Source organism: Blennius ocellaris, assembly GCF_963422515.1.
Source record: "Blennius ocellaris genome assembly, contig: SCAFFOLD_113, whole genome shotgun sequence".
Lineage (NCBI taxonomy): Eukaryota > Metazoa > Chordata > Actinopteri > Blenniiformes > Blenniidae > Blennius > Blennius ocellaris.
The window spans coordinates 59,281-81,192 of NW_027662185.1; the positions used below are offsets into that span (position 1 = coordinate 59,281).

General features: G+C 48.4%; 1 protein-coding gene across 2 annotated transcripts; it reads right to left on the reverse strand.

Annotated features, from left to right (window-relative positions):
* Nucleotides 1-1,588: 1,588 nt before the first annotated feature.
* exoc3 (exocyst complex component 3) lies at nucleotides 1,589-20,952 on the reverse strand. Of its 2 annotated transcripts, none has more exons than XM_080521585.1 (16): nucleotides 20,787-20,952; nucleotides 19,382-19,666; nucleotides 16,519-16,738; nucleotides 15,704-15,876; nucleotides 15,399-15,611; nucleotides 13,706-13,884; nucleotides 12,197-12,313; nucleotides 12,005-12,122; nucleotides 11,437-11,562; nucleotides 10,801-10,901; nucleotides 6,944-7,054; nucleotides 5,661-5,802; nucleotides 4,185-4,307; nucleotides 2,850-3,011; nucleotides 2,201-2,322; nucleotides 1,589-1,897 (listed from the first exon to the last, which is right to left on the reverse strand). In XM_080521585.1, the coding sequence occupies exons 2-16, from the start codon at nucleotides 19,523-19,525 to the stop codon at nucleotides 1,693-1,695; spliced, it is 2,256 nt and encodes a 751-aa protein (XP_080377711.1). In that variant the 5' UTR covers nucleotides 19,526-19,666; nucleotides 20,787-20,952; the 3' UTR covers nucleotides 1,589-1,692. The 2 variants fall into 2 exon arrangements, with proteins under 2 accessions (XP_080377711.1, XP_080377710.1); XM_080521584.1 differs by having other exon boundaries at nucleotides 19,382-19,681.
* Nucleotides 20,953-21,912: the final 960 nt, after the last annotated feature.

Sequence of the window (21,912 nt, forward strand, 5' to 3'; positions counted from 1 at the left end):
GTCATTTATTGTTCGTTTCCCAAACACACTGGACAGTTTCCTCATCTACGTTCTTCTCCTCCATGATAATATTCTCATATTTTCCTCTACACGTGTATCAGTGTCATGTTTTGTCTTCTGTTCCACGTTTGGTTATTTTCCCCTCGTTATTTGTTCCCTGGACACTTGAGGACATCGTCACTTATTTGTTCCCTGGAGACTCGAGGACATCGTCACTTATTTGTTCCCTGGACACTCGAGGACATCGTCACTTATTTGTTCCCTGGAGACTCGAGGACATCGTCACTTATTTGTTCCCTGGACACTCGAGGACATCGTCACTTATTTGTTCCCTGGACCCTCGAGGACATCGTCACTTTTGTTCCCTGGACCCTCGAGGACATCGTCACTTATTTGTTCCCTGGACCCTCGAGGACATCGTCACTTATTTGTTCCCTGGACCCTCGAGGACATCGTCACTTATTTGTTCCCTGGACCCTCGAGGACATCGTCACTTATTTGTTCCCTGGAGACTCGAGGACATCGTCACTTATTTGTTCCCTGGACCCTCGAGGACATCGTCACTTATTTGTTCCCTGGAGACTCGAGGACATCGTCACTTATTTGTTCCCTGGACCCTCGAGGACATCGTCACTTATTTGTTCCCTGGACCCTCGAGGACATCGTCACTTATTTGTTCCCTGGACCCTCGAGGACATAGTCACTTATTTGTTCCCTGAACCCTCGAGGACATCGTCACTTATTTGTTCCCTGGACACTCGAGGACATCGTCACTTATTTGTTCCCTGAACCCTCGAGGACATCGTCACTTATTTGTTCCCTGGACCCTCGAGGACATCGTCACTTATTTGTTCCCTTGAGACTCGAGGACATCGTCACTTATTTGTTCCCTGGACCCTCGAGGACATCGTCACTTATTTGTTCCCTGAACCTTCAAGGACATCGTCACTTATTTGTTCCCTGGACACTCGAGGACATCGTCACTTATTTGTTCCCTGGACCCTCGAGGACATCGTCACTTATTTGTTCCCTGGACCCTCGAGGACATAGTCACTTATTTGTTCCCTGAACCCTCGAGGACATCGTCACTTATTTGTTCCCTGGACACTCGAGGACATCGTCACTTATTTGTTCCCTGGACACTCGAGGACATCGTCACTTATTTGTTCCCTGGACACTCGAGGACATCGTCACTTATTTGTTCCCTGAACCCTCGAGGACATCGTCACTTATTTGTTCCCTGGACCCTCGAGGACATCGTCACTTATTTGTTCCCTTGAGACTCGAGGACATCGTCACTTATTTGTTCCCTGGACCCTCGAGGACATCGTCACTTATTTGTTCCCTGGACACTCGAGGACATCGTCACTTATTTGTTCCCTGGACACTCGAGGACATCGTCACTTATTTGTTCCCTGGACACTCGAGGACATAGTCACTTATTTGTTCCCTGAACCCTCAAGGACATCGTCACTTATTTGTTCCCTGGACCCTCGAGGACATCGTCACTTATTTGTTCCCTGGACCCTCGAGGACATCGTCACTTATTTGCCGGTTGCTACTTCACACATTGAACCACGGAGCCTCGTCGGTGTCGGTGGCTTTATTGTGGGTCTGAACAGCTGATCACATGACGGAAGGTGCGGTGGGTAAGGCGTTGGGTAAGGCGGCGGCAGCCCCCCCGGCCGCCACTCATTTGAGCAACTTGGCCGTCGCCATGGAGGTCATGGTGGTCATGGTCGTCATGGTGATGGTGGGCACGGCGACGTCTTTGAAGATGGGCTGCGAGGTGCCGGAGTACGACACCTTGTTCTCGCTCAGGGTGCCGATGATGGTCTGGCGCAGCTCCCTGCTGGCGTCGCCGCGCACCGCTAGCAGCGCCTGGACGTGCTCCTCCCTGCGGGGACACGCGGAGACAAGGGGCTCAGCGGGGGACAAGGGGCTCAGCGGGGGACGAGGGGCTCAGCGGGGTCACGTGACCACCAACGCCGCACGCCGACACCCGACGCCACTCGTGTCCAGGGTGTCCCAGACCCTGACAGACCAGGTTCTGACCAAACGGACACAGGTCCTGCAGCAGCCGGGCTGGCCGGAAAGGTCATACCGACGGTGACCTTCGGGGCCGGAGGGGCGCTGTTGAGTCCTTGGTAACAGTTAGCCCGTTAGCATACATCTGCAGCGGCGACGGTCTGCGGCGTACCTGATGTCGGGGTACTTGGACACCAGGGTGGTGACCTCCAGGAACAGCAGCGTGGGGTCGGTCAGCTTGAAGACCTCGGCCACGGCGGCGATGGCGCCGCAGAGACGCTCAGTGTCGTCGCCCTGCAGACAACCAGAGCCGCTAGAACTCTGAGACTCTCTCATTGGCCTCGGCCCCTGAAGAGACTCTCTCATTGGCCTGGGCTCCTGGAGAGACTCTCTCATTGGCCTGGGCTCCTGGAGAGACTCTCTCATTGGCCTGGGCTCCTGGAGAGACTCTCTCATTGTCCTCGGCCCCTGAAGAGACTCTCTCATTGTCCTCGGCCCCTGAAGAGACTCTCTCATTGTCCTCGGCCCCTGGAGAGACTCTCTCATTGGCCTGGGCTCCTGAAGAGACTCTCTCATTGGCCTCAGCCCCTGAAGAGACTCTCTCATTGGCCTCGCCCCTGGAGAGACTCTCTCATTGGCCTGGGCTCCTGGAGAGACTCTCTCATTGGCCTCAGCCCCTGAAGAGACTCTCTCATTGGCCTCAGCCCCTGGAGAGACTCTCTCATTGGCCTCGCCCCCGGTGTTGTGGGTATATCTGGTCACGGGGTTTATTTTAATGTTTGTGGTTGTATTTTAGATTTGAGACTCTCTAAACGACTCACCGCCGCCAGTTTCCTGAACAGGAACTTGAACTGCTCCGCCTCTTTGATCATCCGCTCGGCGCCCTCCTTCCTCTCGTCTGCGCTTTTGAAGGTGATTCTCTTCTGCATCACGGCTTTGATGTATTCGACCACCACCCTGCGCAGGGCCTCACTGGTCATCTCCTGCAGGAGACGTCTCGCAGGTCAGTGTCCACCTCGTCTCCCTCAGGTCAGTGTCCACCTCGTCTCCTTCAGGTCAGTGTCCACCTGGTCTCCCTCAGGTCAGTGTCCACCTCAGGTCAGTGTCCACCTGGTCTCCCTCAGGTCAGTGTCCACCTGGTCTCCCTCAGGTCAGTGTCCACCTCGTCTCCTTCAGTCCATCTCCCTCAGGTCAGTGTCCACCTGGTCTCCCTCAGGTCAGTGTCCACCTCGTGTCCTTCAGTCCGTCTCCCTCAGGTTAGTGTCCACCTGGTCTCCCTCAGGTCAGTGTCCACCTCGTCTCCTTCAGTCCGTCTCCCTTAGGTCAGTGTCCACCTGGTCTCCCTCAGGTCAGTGTCCACTTCGTCTCCCTCAGGTCAGTGTCCACCTCGTCTCCCTCAGGTCAGTGTCCACCTGGTCTCCCTCAGGTCAGTGTCCACCTCGTCTCCTTCAGTCCGTCTCCCTCAGGTTAGTGTCCACCTGGTCTCCCTCAGGTCAGTGTCCACTTCGTCTCCCTCAGGTCAGTGTCCACCTGGTCTCCCTCAGGTCAGTGTCCACCTCGTCTCCTTCAGTCCGTCTCCCTCAGGTCAGTGTCCACCTGGTCTCCCTCAGGTCAGTGTCCACTTCGTCTCCCTCAGGTCAGTGTCCACTTCGTCTCCCTCAGGTCAGTGTCCACCTGGTCTCCCTCAGGTCAGTTCAGTGTCGAGGAGTAGCAGAATTGTTTAACCATCCTAACGTTAATCTTAAACCTAATCCTCCTAACCCTAACTCTGAGTCTAATCCCAAATCTAATCCTCACCCTTCTACTCCTCCTGACCGCAACCCTAATCTCAACTCTCATCCTAACCCTCCTAACCCTAAACCTAACCCTCCTATCCCTATCCCTAACCCTAAACCTAATCTCAACTCTCATCCTAACCCCCCTATCCCTCCTAACCCTATCCCTAAACCTAACCCTCCTAACCCTATCCCTAACCCTAAACCTAACCCTCCTATCCCTCCTAACCCTATCCCTAACCCTCCTATCCCAAACCCTAAACCTAATCTCAACTCTCATCCTAACCCTATCCCTAACCCTAAACCTAATCTCAACTCTCATCCTAACCCTCCTATCCCCAAACCTAACCCTAACCCTACCCTCCTCCAGCGCCGCCCTACCTGGTTGAAGGGCTTCTTGATCTTGTTGAAGTCGTTGAAGTAATCCTCCACCGTCACACAGATGGTGTCGACCGCATGGCAGCCGCTCAGCCACTTCCTGGTCAGCAGCTCATTGAGGTGGTGCTGGGTAGGGGCAACGTTGGTCAATACCCCTACCCCGTTAGTCAATACCCCTACCCCATGTCAACGTTGGTCAATACCCCTACCCCGTTAGTCAATACCCCTACCCCATGTCAACGTTGGTCAATACCCCTACCCCGTTAGTCAATACCCCTACCCCATGGCAACGTTGGTCAATACCCCTACCCCGTTAGTCAATATCCCTACCCCATGTCAACGTTGGTCAATACCCCTACCCCGTTAGTTAATACCCCTACCCCATGTCAACGTTGGTCAATACCCCTACCCCGTTAGTCAATACCCCTACCCCATGTCAACGTTGGTCAATACCCCTACCCCGTTAGTCAATACCCCTACCCCATGTCAACGTTGGTTAATACCCCTACCCAGCAGCTCATTGAGGTGGTGCTGGGTAGGGGCAACGTTGGTCAATACCCCTACCCCGTTAGTTAAAACCCCTACCCCATGTCAACGTTGGTTAATACCCCTACCCCCGTTAGTTAATACCCCTACCCTATGTCAAATACCCCTACCCCATGTCAATGTTGGTCAATACCCCTACCCCGTTAGTCAATACCCCTACCCCATGTCAACGTTGGTTAATACCCCTACCCCCGTTAGTTAATACCCCTACCCCATGGCAACGTTGGTCAATACCCCTACCCCGTTAGTCAATATCCCTACCCCATGTCAACGTTGGTCAATACCCCTACCCCGTTAGTTAATACCCCTACCCCATGTCAACGTTGGTCAATACCCCTACCCCGTTAGTCAATACCCCTACCCCATGTCAACGTTGGTCAATACCCCTACCCCGTTAGTCAATACCCCTACCCCATGTCAACGTTGGTTAATACCCCTACCCAGCAGCTCATTGAGGTGGTGCTGGGTAGGGGCAACGTTGGTCAATACCCCTACCCCGTTAGTTAAAACCCCTACCCCATGTCAACGTTGGTTAATACCCCTACCCCCGTTAGTTAATACCCCTACCCTATGTCAAATACCCCTACCCCATGTCAATGTTGGTCAATACCCCTACCCCGTTAGTCAATACCCCTACCCCATGTCAACGTTGGTTAATACCCCTACCCCCGTTAGTTAATACCCCTACCCCATGTCAACGTTGGTCAATACCCCTACCCCGTTAGTCAATACCCCTACCCCATGTCAACGTTGGTTAATACCCCTACCCCCGTTAGTTAATACCCCTATCCCATGTCAAATACCCCTACCCCATGTCGAATACCCCTACCCCATGTCAACGTTAGTTAATACGCCTACCCCATGTCAAATACCCCTACCCCATGTCAAATACCCCTACCCCCATGTCAATGTTAGTGAACACAGTGTTTGTACCTCCAAGTCCAAGAAGACTTCGTCCAGCAGGAACTGGCAGCCGTCCTTCGCCACCTCGCCCAGAGTTCGCTCGATCGCAGCGTCGCTGTCGGACGGCTCGGCGCTCTGGGAGTACTTCCTCTTCAGACTGTTGATGGACTCTCTGGGGAACAATGTTATTAAAGCATGACTCAGCAGAATGAGAGTACTTCCTCTTCAGACTGTTGATGGACTCTCTGGGGAACAATGTTATTAAAGCATGACTCAGCAGAATGAGAGTACTTCCTCTTCAGACTGTTGATGGACTCTCTGGGGAACAATGTTATTAAAGCATGACTCAGCAGAATGAGAGTACTTCCTCTTCAGACTGTTGATGGACTCTCTGGGGAACAATGTTATTAAAGCATGACTCAGCACAATGAGAGTACTTCCTCTTCAGACTGTTGATGGACTCTCTGAGGAACGTTATTAAAGCATGACTCAGCACAATGAGAGTACTTCCTCTTCAGACTGTTGATGGACTCTCTGAGGAACGTTATTAAAGCATGACTCAGCAGAATGAGAGTACTTCCTCTTCAGACTGTTGATGGACTCTCTCTGGGGAACAATGTTATTAAAGCATGACTCAGCAGAATGAGAGTACTTCCTCTTCAGACTGTTGATGGACTCTCTGGGGAACAATGTTATTAAAGCATGACTCAGCAGAATGAGAGTACTTCCTCTTCAGACTGTTGATGGACTCTCTGAGGAACGTTATTAAAGTATGACTCAGCAGAATGAGAGTACTTCCTCTTCAGACTGTTGATGGACTCTGAGGAACGTTATTAAAGCATGACTCAGCACAATGAGAGTACTTCCTCTTCAGACTATTGATGGACTCTCTGAGGAACGTTATTAAAGCATGACTCAGCAGAATGAGAGTACTTCCTCTTCAGACTGTTGATGGACTCTCTGAGGAACAATGTTATTAAAGCATGACTCAGCACAATGAGAGTACTTCCTCTTCAGACTGTTGGACTCTCTGGGGAACAATGTTATTAAAGCATGACTCAGCAGAATGAGAGTACTGTCAAAGTTAGTGGATGAAAACAGCCCCAACACCAACAAATGACGTTTTTCAAAAATCTGAAAGGGTTAAAGACATTTCTATATTTATTTACAGTTTTAAGTAATGAATGACACATTAATTCATTCAATCAATCACTTAAATGAATTAATTGTGTATTTATTTATTTAATTTGTGCACATTCATCAGTCCTCCGTCGATATTCAGTGTTTGAGATGGAATGAATATGACCCGTTACCTGAAGGTCTGGCAGTTGTTGATGATGGCGATCATGTACTGAACGTAACACTGAGGCAGCTGGCGGTCCCTCAGGTGCTCGTCCTTGTAGACCACCGCCTCCTCACGGTACCTGTGAATCACCGCTATCGTCACCACGTCATCGTCACCACGCCATTGTCACGTCCTCGTCACCACGTTATCGTCACGTCATCGTCACCACGTTATCGTCACGTCATCGTCACCACGCTATCGTCACGTCATCGTCACGCTATCATCACGTCATCGTCACCACGTCATCGTCACGCTATCGTCACCACGTTATCGTCACCACGTTATCGTCACGCCATCGTCACGCTATCGTCACGTCATCGTCACCACGCTATCGTCACGTCATCGTCACGCTATCGTCACGTCATCGTCACCACGCTATCGTCACGTCATCGTCACCACGTTATCGTCACCACGTCATCGTCACGCTAACATCACGTCATCGTCACCACGTCATCGTCACGCTATCATCACCACGTTATCGTCACCACGTTATCGTCACGCCATCGTCACGCTATCGTCACGTCATCGTCACCACGCTATCGTCACGTCATCGTCACCACGTTATCGTCACGCTATCATCACCACGTTATCGTCACCACGTTATCGTCACGCCATCGTCACGCTATCGTCACGTCATCGTCACCACGCTATCGTCACGTCATCGTCACCACGCTATCGTCACGTCATCGTCACCACGTTATCGTCACCACGTCATCGTCACGCTATCATCACGTCATCGTCACCACGTCATCGTCACGCTATCATCACCACGTTATCGTCACCACGTTATCGTCACGCCATCGTCACGCTATCGTCACGTCATCGTCACCACGCTATCGTCACGTCATCGTCACCACGTTATCGTCACGCTATCATCACCACGTTATCGTCACCACGTTATCGTCACGCCATCGTCACGCTATCGTCACGTCATCGTCACCACGCTATCGTCACGTCATTGTCACCACGTTATCGTCACCACGTCATCGTCACGCTATCATCACGTCATCGTCACCACGTCATCGTCACGCTATCGTCACCACGTTATCGTCACCACGTTATCGTCACGCCATCGTCACGCTATCGTCACGTCATCGTCACCACGCTATCGTCACGTCATCGTCACGCTATCGTCACGTCATCGTCACCACGCTATCGTCACGTCATCGTCACCACGTTATCGTCACCACGTCATCGTCACGCTATCATCACGTCATCGTCACCACGTCATCGTCACGCTATCATCACCACGTTATCGTCACCACGTTATCGTCACGCCATCGTCACGCTATCGTCACGTCATCGTCACCACGCTATCGTCACGTCATCGTCACCACGTTATCGTCACGCTATCATCACCACGTTATCGTCACCACGTTATCGTCACGCCATCGTCACGCTATCGTCACGTCATCGTCACCACGCTATCGTCACGTCATCGTCACCACGTTATCGTCACCACGTCATCGTCACGCTATCATCACGTCATCGTCACCACGTCATCGTCACGCTATCATCACCATGTTATCGTCACGCCATCGTCACGCTATCGTCACGTCATCGTCACCACGCTATCGTCACGTCATCGTCACCACGTTATAGTCACCACGTCATCGTCACGCTATCATCACGTCATCGTCACCACGTCATCGTCACGCTATCGTCACCACGTTATCGTCACCACGTTATCGTCACGCCATCGTCACCACGTCATCGTCACCACGTCATCGTCACGCTATCGTCACGCCATCGTCACCACATCATCGTCACCACGCTATCGTCACGTCATCGTCACATCGTCACGCTATCGTCACGTCATCGTCACCACGTCATCGTCACGCTATCGTCACGTCGTCACCACGCTATCGTCACGTCATCGTCACCACGTTATCGTCACGCTATCATCACCACGTTATCGTCACGCCATCGTCACGCTATCGTCACGTCATCGTCACCACGCTATCGTCACGTCATCGTCACCACGCTATCGTCACGTCATCGTCACCACGTTATCGTCACCACGTCATCGTCACGCTATCATCACGTCATCGTCACCACGTCATCGTCACGCTATCATCACCACGTTATCGTCACCACGTTATCGTCACGCCATCGTCACGCTATCGTCACGTCATCGTCACCACGCTATCGTCACGTCATCGTCACATCATCGTCACGCTATCATCACGTCATCGTCACCACGTCATCGTCACGCTATCATCACCACGTTATCGTCACCACGTTATCGTCACGCCATCGTCACGCTATCGTCACGTCATCGTCACCACGCTATCGTCACGTCATCGTCACCACGTTATCGTCACCACGTCATCGTCACGCTATCATCACGTCATCGTCACCACGTCATCGTCACGCTATCGTCACCACGTTATCGTCACCACGTTATCGTCACGCCATCGTCACCACGTCATCGTCACCACGTCATCGTCACGCTATCGTCACGCCATCGTCACCACATCATCGTCACCACGCTATCGTCACGTCATCGTCACGCTATCGTCACGTCATCGTCACCACGTCATCGTCACCACGTCATCGTCACGCTATCGTCACGTCATCGTCACCACGCTATCGTCACGTCATCGTCACCACGTTATCGTCACGCTATCATCACCACGTTATCGTCACGCCATCGTCACGCTATCGTCACATCATCGTCACCACGCTATCGTCACGTCATCGTCACCACGCTATCGTCACGTCATCGTCACCACGTTATCGTCACCACGTCATCGTCACGCTATCATCACGTCATCGTCACCACGTCATCGTCACCACGTTATCGTCACGCTATCATCACCACGTTATCGTCACGCCATCGTCACGCTATCGTCACATCATCGTCACCACGCTATCGTCACGTCATCGTCACCACGCTATCGTCACGTCATCGTCACCACGTTATCGTCACCACGTCATCGTCACGCTATCATCACGTCATCGTCACCCCGTCATCGTCACGCTATCATCACCACGTTATCGTCACCACGTTATCGTCACCACGTTATCGTCACGCCATCGTCACGCTATCGTCACGTCATCGTCACCACGCTATCGTCACGTCATCGTCACCACGTTATCGTCACCACGTCATCGTCACGCTATCATCACGTCATCGTCACCACGTCATCGTCACGCTATCGTCACCACGTTATCGTCACCACGTTATCGTCACGCCATCGTCACCACGTCATCGTCACCACGTCATCGTCACGCTATCGTCACGCCATCGTCACCACATCATCGTCACCACGCTATCGTCACGTCATCGTCACGCTATCGTCACGTCATCGTCACCACGTCATCGTCACCACGTCATCGTCACGCTATCGTCACGTCATCGTCACCACGCTATCGTCACGTCATCGTCACCACGTTATCGTCACGCTATCATCACCACGTTATCGTCACGCCATCGTCACGCTATCGTCACGTCATCGTCACCACGCTATCGTCACGTCATCGTCACCACGTTATCGTCACGCTATCGTCACCACGTTATCGTCACCACGTTATCGTCACCACGTTATCGTCACGCCATCGTCACCACGTCATCGTCACCACGTCATCGTCACGCTATCGTCACGCCATCGTCACCACATCATCGTCACCACGCTATCGTCACGTCATCGTCACCACGTCATCGTCACGCTATCGTCACGTCATCGTCACCACGCTATCGTCACGTCATCGTCACCACGTTATCGTCACGTCATCGTCACCACGTCATCTTTATGATCATTATGATCATTATTATTATTATATTCTAATAATTCTAATGATGTCATCAAGAACAAGGCTCACCTGACCAGGAAACTGTTCATCTGCTTCAGACAAAGCTTCAGGACTTGTTCTCTGAAATCTCCGTCAATCTGAGCAGCAACTTGCAGATTCTGTTCAAACATCTGAGGACGAAGTTCCATGAAGACAAAGACATTAGGACATTAATGTCCATCGTTCAAGTTCTGGTCCAGAGTCCAGCCAGCAAATCTGGCAGGACAACTGCAAGTCCTTTTCCATTCATCTCACCTGTCCAGTTAGTTCTGTCCTCACCTGTCCAGGTATGTTCTGTCCTCACCTGTCCAGGTATGTTCTGTCCTCACCTGTCCAGGTATGCTCTGCCCTCACCTGTCCAGGTATGTTCTACCCCCACCTGTCCAGGTATGTTCTGTCCCCACCTGTCCAGGTAGGTTCTGTCCCTGTCCCACCTGTCCAGTTAGTTCTGTCCTCACCTGTCCAGGTCTGTTCTGTCCCCACCTGGTATGTTCTGCCCTCACCTGTCCAGTTAGTTCTGTCCCCACCTGTCCAGGTATGTTGGTCTCGGCATGGCGCCGTTATACGAGACCCCCCGCTGAGATCAATGAACCAGCGATTGTGACCAGTGGAGAACAAAGTGGACATCAGTGGACAAAGCTCCGCCCACCCTGCCAGGTGTGTTACCTGGAAGACGATGGCGGGCAGCGTGGTCTGGTAGTACCCGTCCTGGTCGGCCTCCGGCTCACTGTCCTTCTGCCAGTCCTTCCTGTCCGTCTCCAGGGCCTTCCTCAGCCAGCCGGTGATGTTGGACTGACACACACACACACACACACACACACACACACACACACACACACACACACACACACACACACACACACACACACACACACACACACACACACACACACACACACACACACACACACACACACACACACACACACACACACACACACACACACCAATGATTATTTAAAGTAAACTGATTGGGAGAAGTGGTGTCCTCTTGTTTATTTTCTAAACATGTCGGGGTCAAAGGTCAAAGGTCAAGTCCCAGTGTACTGAGGGACTGACCCACTGACTGTACAGGACAGTATTGTTGGTATATTCTTATATATTATGGGTGGGCCAGGGTGGGCCAGGGTGGGCCAGGGTGGGCCAGGGTGGGCCAGGGTGGGCCAGGGTGGACCAGGGTGGGCCAGGGTGGACCAGGGTGGACCAGGGTACTCTGATCCTCCCTGGAACTCACGGTGAAGGTCTTGACGTATGTGCTGAGCAGCTGGTCCACCACGTCCTGCGGCAGCAGCGCCTCCAGCTGGTGGACGTCGCACTCTGAGCAGAGCTCCGGATGTCCCATCATGTCCTCGCTGGAACACAAGACCCCGTCACTGCTGGTCCTCTGGGCCTCAGAGCCCCCCCCCCCCCCCCCCCCCCCCCCTACCTCTTGTAGGTGTTGAGGACCCAGGTGAGCAGGGACACGATCTCGTTGGCCTCCAGGTCTTCGGAGGCCAGTTCCGTGACCCGAGTGGAGACGGCGTTGTGGTAGAGGCCGAAGAACCTGCAAGACAGAACGCAGGGTTTTACCCACCAGGTCACCAACGTCGCCGTCCCGCCGTTCCCCGCCATGGCCAACGTGACGTAAGGCGTCCCGGCGTGTCGGCGCCATACGGTCTGGATCCCGGTGCAGCAAACCTTCCGTGGATATCAAAGGGTTGCCAGGATTTGTGGAGTTTGAGTTGTGATGCGCGGCGTTGCGCAATAGAGCGTGACGGCGTTCGTACTGTATTCGGCCCGACACGCGAGAACAAACACAAACACCCCCACGACGCCACGCCAACGCTCAATGACGAGCAGAGCTGCAACTAACGATTATTTTAATAATGGGATTTAAAGTCCCAGTGAGATGAAGGTTCCACCTCCAGAACCCTCTGGTGTCTCTTCTAGAACGTTTTCCTGCTAACTGGCTGAAGGTCAAATGTTAAAACACGACAATCTGAGAGAAAATAGCAGATAAACGTTGGTATTTCCTCTGCTGGGCGGAGCTTCTGACAATAACAGAGTGACATCACGAGTTGTGCACACGCCCAAGTTGTGTTTACATTATGGAGGATCAGAGTTTTGACCACGAAGAGGCTGAATTGAACCAGATTTCATCATCATGGTCATTTCAAACCCAGTGATTGATGAAGAAGACACAGAAGGTGGTTCTGCCATCGGTGACCCCGTCTAGAACATGTTTGAGGAAGCAGAAGACTCTTCGTCCTCCATTCGTCCTCGTCTCCTCGCCTCAGCAGCCGCCACTTTTCACCTTTGAGGCTTTGAGGCTCCTGACTTTTGGCAGAACGACCGGCTTCCTGGATCCAACACGTCCAAGAGCTAGAAGACTGAATCACTGAAGATGAGTCCAGGTGTTACGTGATCGTCTACTAGCCGCCCGAGCTAGCGGTTAGCCGCTAGCAGCTCCCGCCGCCCGTGCTCCTTTCCTCCTCTCTGGTCTCTTCCAGGCTCAATCTTTCATCAAGGCTCATAAAACGCAGATTATAACTTCAAAACACTGTAAAAACTTGGATATTCAAGAGGGAAACAAGTCGATATAAACACAACAGATCGAATTCTGCACAACTCGTGATGTTACACATAGGCTCCGCCCACGAAGAAGAAGGATTCCCCCGATTTCGTCGGCTGGAGATTCAAAATTCAAATAACTTTGTTTTGCGACAACAGTGGCGGGGCAGAGTCGGAGGAACCTTACAAGTAGAACCCAACTATCGTCTTTTTACAAAGTAGTGTTTTACATTTCACTGGGACTTTAATGGACTCGTTGTTGCAGCGCCGGTGAGCCTGAGTGACTCGTGTGGTTCTGAGGAAAACGCTAGACCTCAGAAGACGACCCAGACTGAAGAAGCGACTGGAGAACCAGCAGGGTTCCGTCAGTCTGCCGGGTGGTTACCTGTTGAAGGTGTTGTAGTGCGGCGGGAAGCACTGCACCATCAGGTTCTTCACCACCACCAGGTCGTCCAGGACGTACTTCCTGGTGATCTCCAGCAGGCGGACCAGCCACATCTTGTCCGCCTCCTTGGTGACGGCCTGGGTTCCCTCAATGCGGGTGCTGACGGTTCCCTCCAGAACCTGCTCCACACACACACACACACACACACACACACACACACACACACACACACACACACACACACACACACACACACACACACACACACACACACACACACACACACACACACACACACACACACACACACACACACACACACACACACACACACACACACACAGTTAAAAAAGTTCAAACAGTTAAAAAAGTTCAAACAGTTAAAAATGTTCGAACAGTTAAAAAAGTAGAAAAAAGTGGAAACAGTTTCAAAAAGTTGAAACACTTGAAAAAGTGTCAAACAGTTGAAAAAGTAGAAAAAAGTTTCAAAAGGTTGAAAAAGTAGAAAAAAGTAGAAAAAAGTTTCAAAAAGTTGAAACACTTGAAAAAGTGTCAAACAGTTGAAAAAGTTTCAAAAAGTTTCAAAAAGTTGAACAAGTTTCAAAAAGTTGAAACAGTTGAAACACTTGAAAAAGTGTCAGTTGAAAAAGTAGAAAAAAGTAGAAAAAAGTGTCAAACAGTTGAAAAAGTTTCAAAAAGTTGAAACAGTTGAAAAAGTGTCAAACAGTTGAAAAAGTTTCAAAAAGTTTCAAAAGGTTGAAAAAGTTTCAAAAAGTGTCCAACAGTTGAAAAAGTTTCAAAAGGTTGAAAAAGTTTCAAAAAGTGTCAAACAGTTGAAAAAGTAGAAAAAAGTAGAAAAAAGTTGAAACAGTTGAAACACTTGAAAAAGTGTCAAACAGTTGAAAAAGTTTCAAAAAGTTTCAAAAGGTTGAAAAAGTTTCAAAAAGTGTCCAACAGTTGAAAAAGTTTCAAAAGGTTGAAAAAGTTTCAAAAAGTGTCAAACAGTTGAAAAAGTAGAAAAAAGTAGAAAAAAGTTGAAACAGTTGAAACACTTGAAAAAGTGTCAAACAGTTGAAAAAGTTTCAAAAGGTTTCAAAAAGTTGAACAAGTTTCAAAAAGTGTCAAACAGTTGAAAAAGTTTCAAAAAGTTGAACAAGTTTCAAAAAGTTGAACAAGTTTCAAAAAGTTGAAACACTTGAAACACTTGAAAAAGTGTCAAACAGTTAAAAAAGTTTCAAAAAGTTGAACAAGTTTCAAAAAGTTGAAACAGTTGAAACACTTGAAAAAGTGTCAAACAGTTGAAAAAGTTTCAAAAAGTAGAAAAAAGTTTCAAAAGGTTGAAAAAGTTTCAAAAAGTTTCAAAAAGTGTCAAAAAGTGTCAAACAGTTGAAAAAGTTTCAAAAAGTAGAAAAAAGTTTCAAAAAGTTGAAACACTTTAAACACTTGAAAAAGTGTCAAACAGTTGAAAAAGTTTCAAAAGGTTTCAAAAAGTTGAACAAGTTTCAAAAAGTGTCAAACAGTTGAAAAAGTTTCAAAAAGTTGAACAAGTTTCAAAAAGTTGAAACAGTTGAAACACTTGAAAAAGTGTCAAACAGTTGAAAAAGTTTCAAAAAGTTGAACAAGTTTCAAAAAGTGTCAAACAGTTGAAAAAGTGTGACAAAGGATTTGACTCTGCCTTCACAGTAATAAAGACCTGGAACATCCGGTCCTTCCACAGCTTGGGCCTCCCCGGGGGGATGAAGCCGCTCTGCTTCCTGCGGTCCACCATGCGCCGGTCGATCTTCTCCTCCCTCTCGATGATCCGGACCACCGACACCAGCATGGTGGGGTCCCGCCGCACCGTCACCATGGCCCTCTGCAGCACCATCCACAGCTGCTTGGCCAGCTCGTCCGACAGACCCTGGACCTGCGGGGGGAGGGGGGGGGGGGGGGGGGGGGGGGGGGGGGGTGGTGACACACCCTCCAGGAGGAACCGGGACGCTGCGGGGAGGAACTCACGTCCTGGAAGTAGATGGAGATGAGGCTCATGTCGCTGGTGTTCCTGCTGTCCATGCGGTACTGCTCGTACATCAGGTCGTCACGGGAACACTCCAGCTCCATCAGCTTCCTGTGGGCCTGCAGCAGCTCCGCCTGCTCGATCAGCTGCTGGGTGTCGGACACGATCTCCGGCACTGAGGACGACACAGAACCGCAGAACCGTCACTGTGGAGCAAAGCTGGACCTGGCAGGACAGTTCTCTTAATGCTTGGCAGGAAACAACCGAGAAAATAACCAAAAACATCCCATTGGAGAAGAAAGTTTCAAAAAATTTAAAACTCATTTAGACTTTTTTTTTAACTTAATCTAAATGACATGTGGAGAAAACAAGAAAATAACCAAAAACCTCCCATTATAGAAGAAAATAAAAGTTTAAAACTAATTTAGACTTTTTTTTTAAACTTCATCTAAATGACATGTGGAGAAAACAAGAAAATAACCAAAAACATTCCATTATAGAAGAAAATAAAAGTTTTTTTAACTAATTTAGAGGTTTTTTTACTTCATCTAAATGACATGAAGAGAAAACAACAAAACAACCAAAAACATTCCATTATAGAAGATTTTTTTTAAACTAATTTATAAATTTTTTAACTTAATCTAAATGACATGAAGAGAAAACAAGAAGAAATAAGCAAAAACATCCGTTATAGAAGAAAATAAATGTTTTTTTGAACTAATTTATAAATGTTTTTACTTCATCTAAATGACATGAGAGAAAACAGGAAGCAGCCTGACTGGAGAGCAGTAAGAGAACACGTTCTCCAGGTTCTCACCAGAGAAGATGTTCTTGAGGTTCTCCACGGCCGAGGCCAGCTGGCTGTGTTGCACCACGGCGTCCTTCACGTCCTTCAGGCTCTCGATGGTGTTGATGCTCTGCCTCCAGTCCTTGCTCACGTCCCCCAGCGAGCCCTGGATGTCCTTCACGTCCAGCAGGGCGCTGTGCAGCTGGCTGAGGCCGGTGCGGACGCCGTCCAGCTGGGACTGGATGGCCGCCTGCGGGACGGGAGACACACGGCGTCCACTACACGCTTCCACTACACGCTTCTCTACACGCTTCTACTACACGCTTCTCTACACGCTTCTACTACACGCTTCCACTACACGCTTCTCTACACGCTTCTCTACACGCTTCCACTACACGCTTCTCTACACGCTTCTACTACACGCTTCTCTACACGCTTCTCTACACGCTTCTACTACACGCTTCTCTACACGCTTCTACTACACGCTTCTACTACACGCTTCCACTACACGCTTCTACTACACGCTTCTCTACACGCTTCTACTACACGCTTCCACTACACGCTTCTACTACACGCTTCCACTACACGCTTCTACTACACGCTTCCACTACACGCTTCCACTACACGCTTCCACTACATGCTTCTCTACACGCTTCCACTACACGCTTCCACTACACACTTCCACTACCCGCTTCTCTACACGCTTCTACTATACGCTTCCACTACACGCTTCTACTACACGCTTCCACTACACGCTTCCACTACACGCTTCCACTACACGCTTCCACTACACACTTCCACTACACGCTTCTCTACACACTTCCACTACACGCTTCCACTACACGCTTCTACTATACGCTTCTCTACACGCTTCCACTACACCCTTCTACTATACGCTTCCACTACACGCTTCTCTACACACTTCCACTACATGCTTCTCTACACACTTCCACTACACGCTTCTACTACATGCTTCCACTACACGCTTCTCTACACACTTCCACTACATGCTTCTCTACACACTTCCACTACATGCTTCTCTACACACTTCCACTACACGCTTCTACTACATGCTTCCACTACACGCTTCCACTACACGCTTCTCTACACACTTCCACTACACGCTTCTACTACACGCTTCTCTACACGCTTCCACTACACGCTTCTACTACACGCTTCCACTACACGCTTCTACTACACGCTTCTCTACACGCTTCTACTACACGCTTCTACTACACGCTTCTACTACACGCTTCTACTACACGCTTCTACTACACGCTTCTCTACACGCTTCTACTACACGCTTCCACTACACGCTTCTACTATACGCTTCTACTATACGCTTCTCTACACACTTCCACTACATGCTTCTCTACACACTTCCACTACACGCTTCTCTACACACTTCCACTACATGCTTCTCTACACACTTCTACTACACGCTTCTCTACACACTTCCACTACACGCTTCTACTATACGCTTCTCTACACGCTTCCACTACACCCTTCTACTATACGCTTCCACTACACGCTTCTCTACACACTTCCACTACACGCTTCCACTACACGCTTCTACTATACGCTTCTCTACACGCTTCCACTACACCCTTCTACTATACGCTTCCACTACACGCTTCTCTACACACTTCCACTACATGCTTCTCTACACACTTCCACTACATGCTTCTCTACACACTTCCACTACACGCTTCTCTACACACTTCCACTACACGCTTCTCTACACACTTCCACTACATGCTTCTCTACACACTTCCACTACACGCTTCTCTACACACACACACATTATGTAAATAGTATTTGAGGCAGCACTTGTTTGTCTTTCTTATGTATATAGAATGTATTGTTCATTTTCACACGTTTGGAATTGTTTACTGTTTTGTGTTGTTTATCTGCACGACCTTAAATAAATAAACCCCAGAGTTACAGAGCGCCTCCTGGTGTCCAAGCAGCTCATATTGACCATGAACTCATCAAAGTACTGAGGATGCAGCACGTTTCACTTTGACCTCCAGGAAAACAATGTTATTTTTCTAACTTTAAACTCTTTAAATAAGGTTTTCTATCAAAATGATCTCGTCCAGGGTTTTTCAACCTTTTTGAACCGAGACACACTTTTTTCTTTGTAAAACTCTGGAGTCACACCTCCACCTGAACATGTTAAAATGGTAAACTGTGCAGCCTCTATTAACAATATAAAGTCTTTCTCATCAAAGTTTTATCAACAGGAATCCAGTAAATCCAGAAAGCAAGGACTTTTTTTAATAGTGCCTCCCTCAGTGTGAAACCTGGACCTGATGGATGAAGAGCTGAGATCCTGGTTTTCAAAAACTTCTCCATCACTGTCACTGACACAGTACTTTGATACAAGATGGTAGCAGGAGGTGGAGATGAACCACACTGACGTCTGTCACTTTACATTTCACCGGCAAAGTTCTGTGCTGCCCTCTAGTGGTGAAGAGTATTTATACAGGATTACTCTGCTACACACTGTCGCTGTGAGAGGGAAGGTTTTTTAGAAAACAATGTGAAATGTGATAATTTCCCGGGGCTCAGCTGGCTGTATGATTGAAAAACACTAGAAAGTGCCTGTCAGTTCCCACACGCCCCCTTGAGGTGAGGCGGAGTACTGCCTGCCTTCAGCAGGAATGATTCTCTCTCTCACACATTAAAGACATCACATGCCTTCCTGCGAGCCATTAGCCGTTAGCCGTTAGCATCACCTTGAGCCGGGCCTCCACCAAGGCCTTCCTGCGAGCCACTAGCCATTAGCCGCTAGCTGCTAGCCATTAGCATTACTTTGAGCCGGGCCTCCACCAAGGCCTTCCTGCGAGCCACTAGCCACTAGCCGTTAGCCGTTAGCCGTTAGCATCACCTTGAGCCGGGCCTCCACCGAGGCCTTCTTGCGCGCCTCCCTCCTCCGGTACTGCTCCACCTTGTCCAGCTGGTCGGAGCGCTGCAGCATCCCGGCGACGCGCTGCACCGCCGTGGCCACGGCCTCCCGACTCGTCTCCTCCATGGCGCCGCTCGGCAGAACCTCCCGAGTCCCGCCGGGTCCAAACGCCTCGTCCGAGTCCTCCTGGACCGGAGGACAGAGACCGTCTGGGCGTCTCACCTCAGCAGACCAGAGCTTCTCCTCAGGACCCGGAGAAACCAGCAACTAAAGAAACACCATCTTCAAAACATCCACAGAGGAAATAAAGCTCAATAACAAAATCCTATCTATAGAATATAAACTAGGAACCATCTTCTCTATATAGAATATAAACTAGGAACCATCTTCTCTATATAGAATATAAACTAGAAACCATCTTCTCTATATAGAATATAAACTAGGAACCATCTTCTCTATATAGAATATAAACTAGGAACCATCTTCTCTATATAGAATATAAACTAGGAACCATCTTCTCTATATAGAATATAAACTAGAAACCATCTTCTCTATATAGAATATAAACTAGGAACCAACATTCTCTATAGAATATAAACTAGAAATCATCTTCTCTATATAGAATATAAACTAGGAACCAACATTCTCTATAGAATATAAACTAGAAACCATCTTCTCTATATAGAATATAAACTAGGAACCAACATTCTCTATAGAATATAAACTAGAAACCATCTTCTCTATATAGAATATAAACTAGGAACCAACATTCTCTATAGAATATAAACTAGAAACCATCTTCTCTATATAGAATATAAACTAGGAACCAACATTCTCTATAGAATATAAACTAGAAATCATCTTCTCTATATAGAATATAAACTAGGAACCAACATTCTCTATAGAATATAAACTAGAAATCATCTTCTCTATATAGAATATAAACTAGAAACCATCTTCTCTATATAGAATATAAACTAGGAACCATCTTCTCTATATAGAATATAAACTAGAAACCATCTTCTCTATATAGAATATAAACTAGGAACCATCTTCTCTATATAGAATATAAACTAGGAACCAACATTCTCTATAGAATATAAACTAGAAACCATCTTCTCTATATAGAATATAAACTAGGAACCATCTTCTCTATATAGAATATAAACTAGGAACCATCTTCTCTATATAGAATATAAACTAAGAACCATCTTCTCTATATAGAATATAAACTAGGAACCATCTTCTCTATATAGAATATAAACTAGGAACCATCTTCTCTATATAGAATCTAAACTCAGAACTTCCCTTATTTAACGTGAATGTGTCATTATGCAGAAGGTAGCGGCTAAAGCTAAGCTAACGACGGGCAGCAGGCGAACCGTACCTGGATCCGGTGAGAACGGAGCCTAGAAGCGTCCGGGACACATCGTCGCTGCGGGACGTTCACCCGGGTCAAGAACGGACATTTCTGCAGTGAAAACAGAGATTTGGATTCCGGACAGGTTGATGTTGTTGTGGTTCACTTCCGCCCCGCAGCTGCCGCGGAGCCGCAAAGCTTCTTCTGCAGCTGCTTCTTGCAGCGGAGCGCCTGCTGCGGCTCTCCGGCGCCCCCTGCAGGCCGGCCCGGCCTCTGCAGCTGCTTCTTCTTATTGCAGCGGAGCGCCTGCTGCGGCTCTCCGGCGCCCCCTGCAGGCCCGCCCGGCCACTGCAGCTGCTTCTGCTGTTCAGCGCCTGCTGGTCCGAGCTCTCCTTTGCAGAAGTATGTAGTTTTTTTGTTTTGTTGTTTCTTATTGAGAGACGATGAAAAGAATTGAAAAAAAAAATTGACTGTAACTGTTGAACTGTAAGAAAAAGGAGGCTGCTTTTGTTATGTTTTGCGACCTGGTGAGGAGTCGGGGGGGAACGATGGGAAATCGAATTGATTAGATTTTATTGAAAAGTGCTAATAGGAACAGAAAACACAAGATTAATCTTCTCTCTGTTCCCTTTTGTTCATCTATGGATGACAAATTATTATATATATATATATATGTATGTCTGTCTGTCTGTCTGTCTGTCTGTCTGTCTGTCTGTCTGTATGTATGTATTGTATATACACACATATATATATATATATATATATATATATATATATATATGCATGAAATAACATGAACAAATAAATAAATAAATAAATAGTTACTGATGAACGTTCTGTGCGTAGAACACAGTGGGACGTCTCATAGCATTTTTAAATCAAAGCTGAAAACCCTTTTTTTTTTTAGATCGGCTTTTAGCTCTTATTAGCGCAGAGTATTTATTCTGTATGCTCTGTTTTGATGAATCTCTGGAAGCTTCACCAACCTGCACCAGTCAGCACCTGTGTTTTATGTATTGTTTTTATGTACTACTCTTGTATTTGTTTCTTAAAGTATTGTTTTTATGTACTACTCTTGTATTTGTTTCTTAAAGTATTGTTTTTATGTACTACTCTTGTATTTGTTTCTTAATGTATTGTTTTTATGTACTAC

Coding starts and splice junctions, on each gene's coding strand:
- exoc3 (XM_080521585.1), bottom strand. CDS start 19,525: ATGGAGGAGACGAGTCGGGAGGCCGTGGCCACGGCGGTGCAGCGCGTC. Junction 11,563..12,004: donor CATACGTCAAGACCTTCACC/GTGAGTTCCAGG, acceptor TGTGTGTGTCAG/TCCAACATCACCGGCTGGCT. Junction 3,012..4,184: donor TCAAGAAGCCCTTCAACCAG/GTAGGGCGGCGC, acceptor CGTCTCCTGCAG/GAGATGACCAGTGAGGCCCT.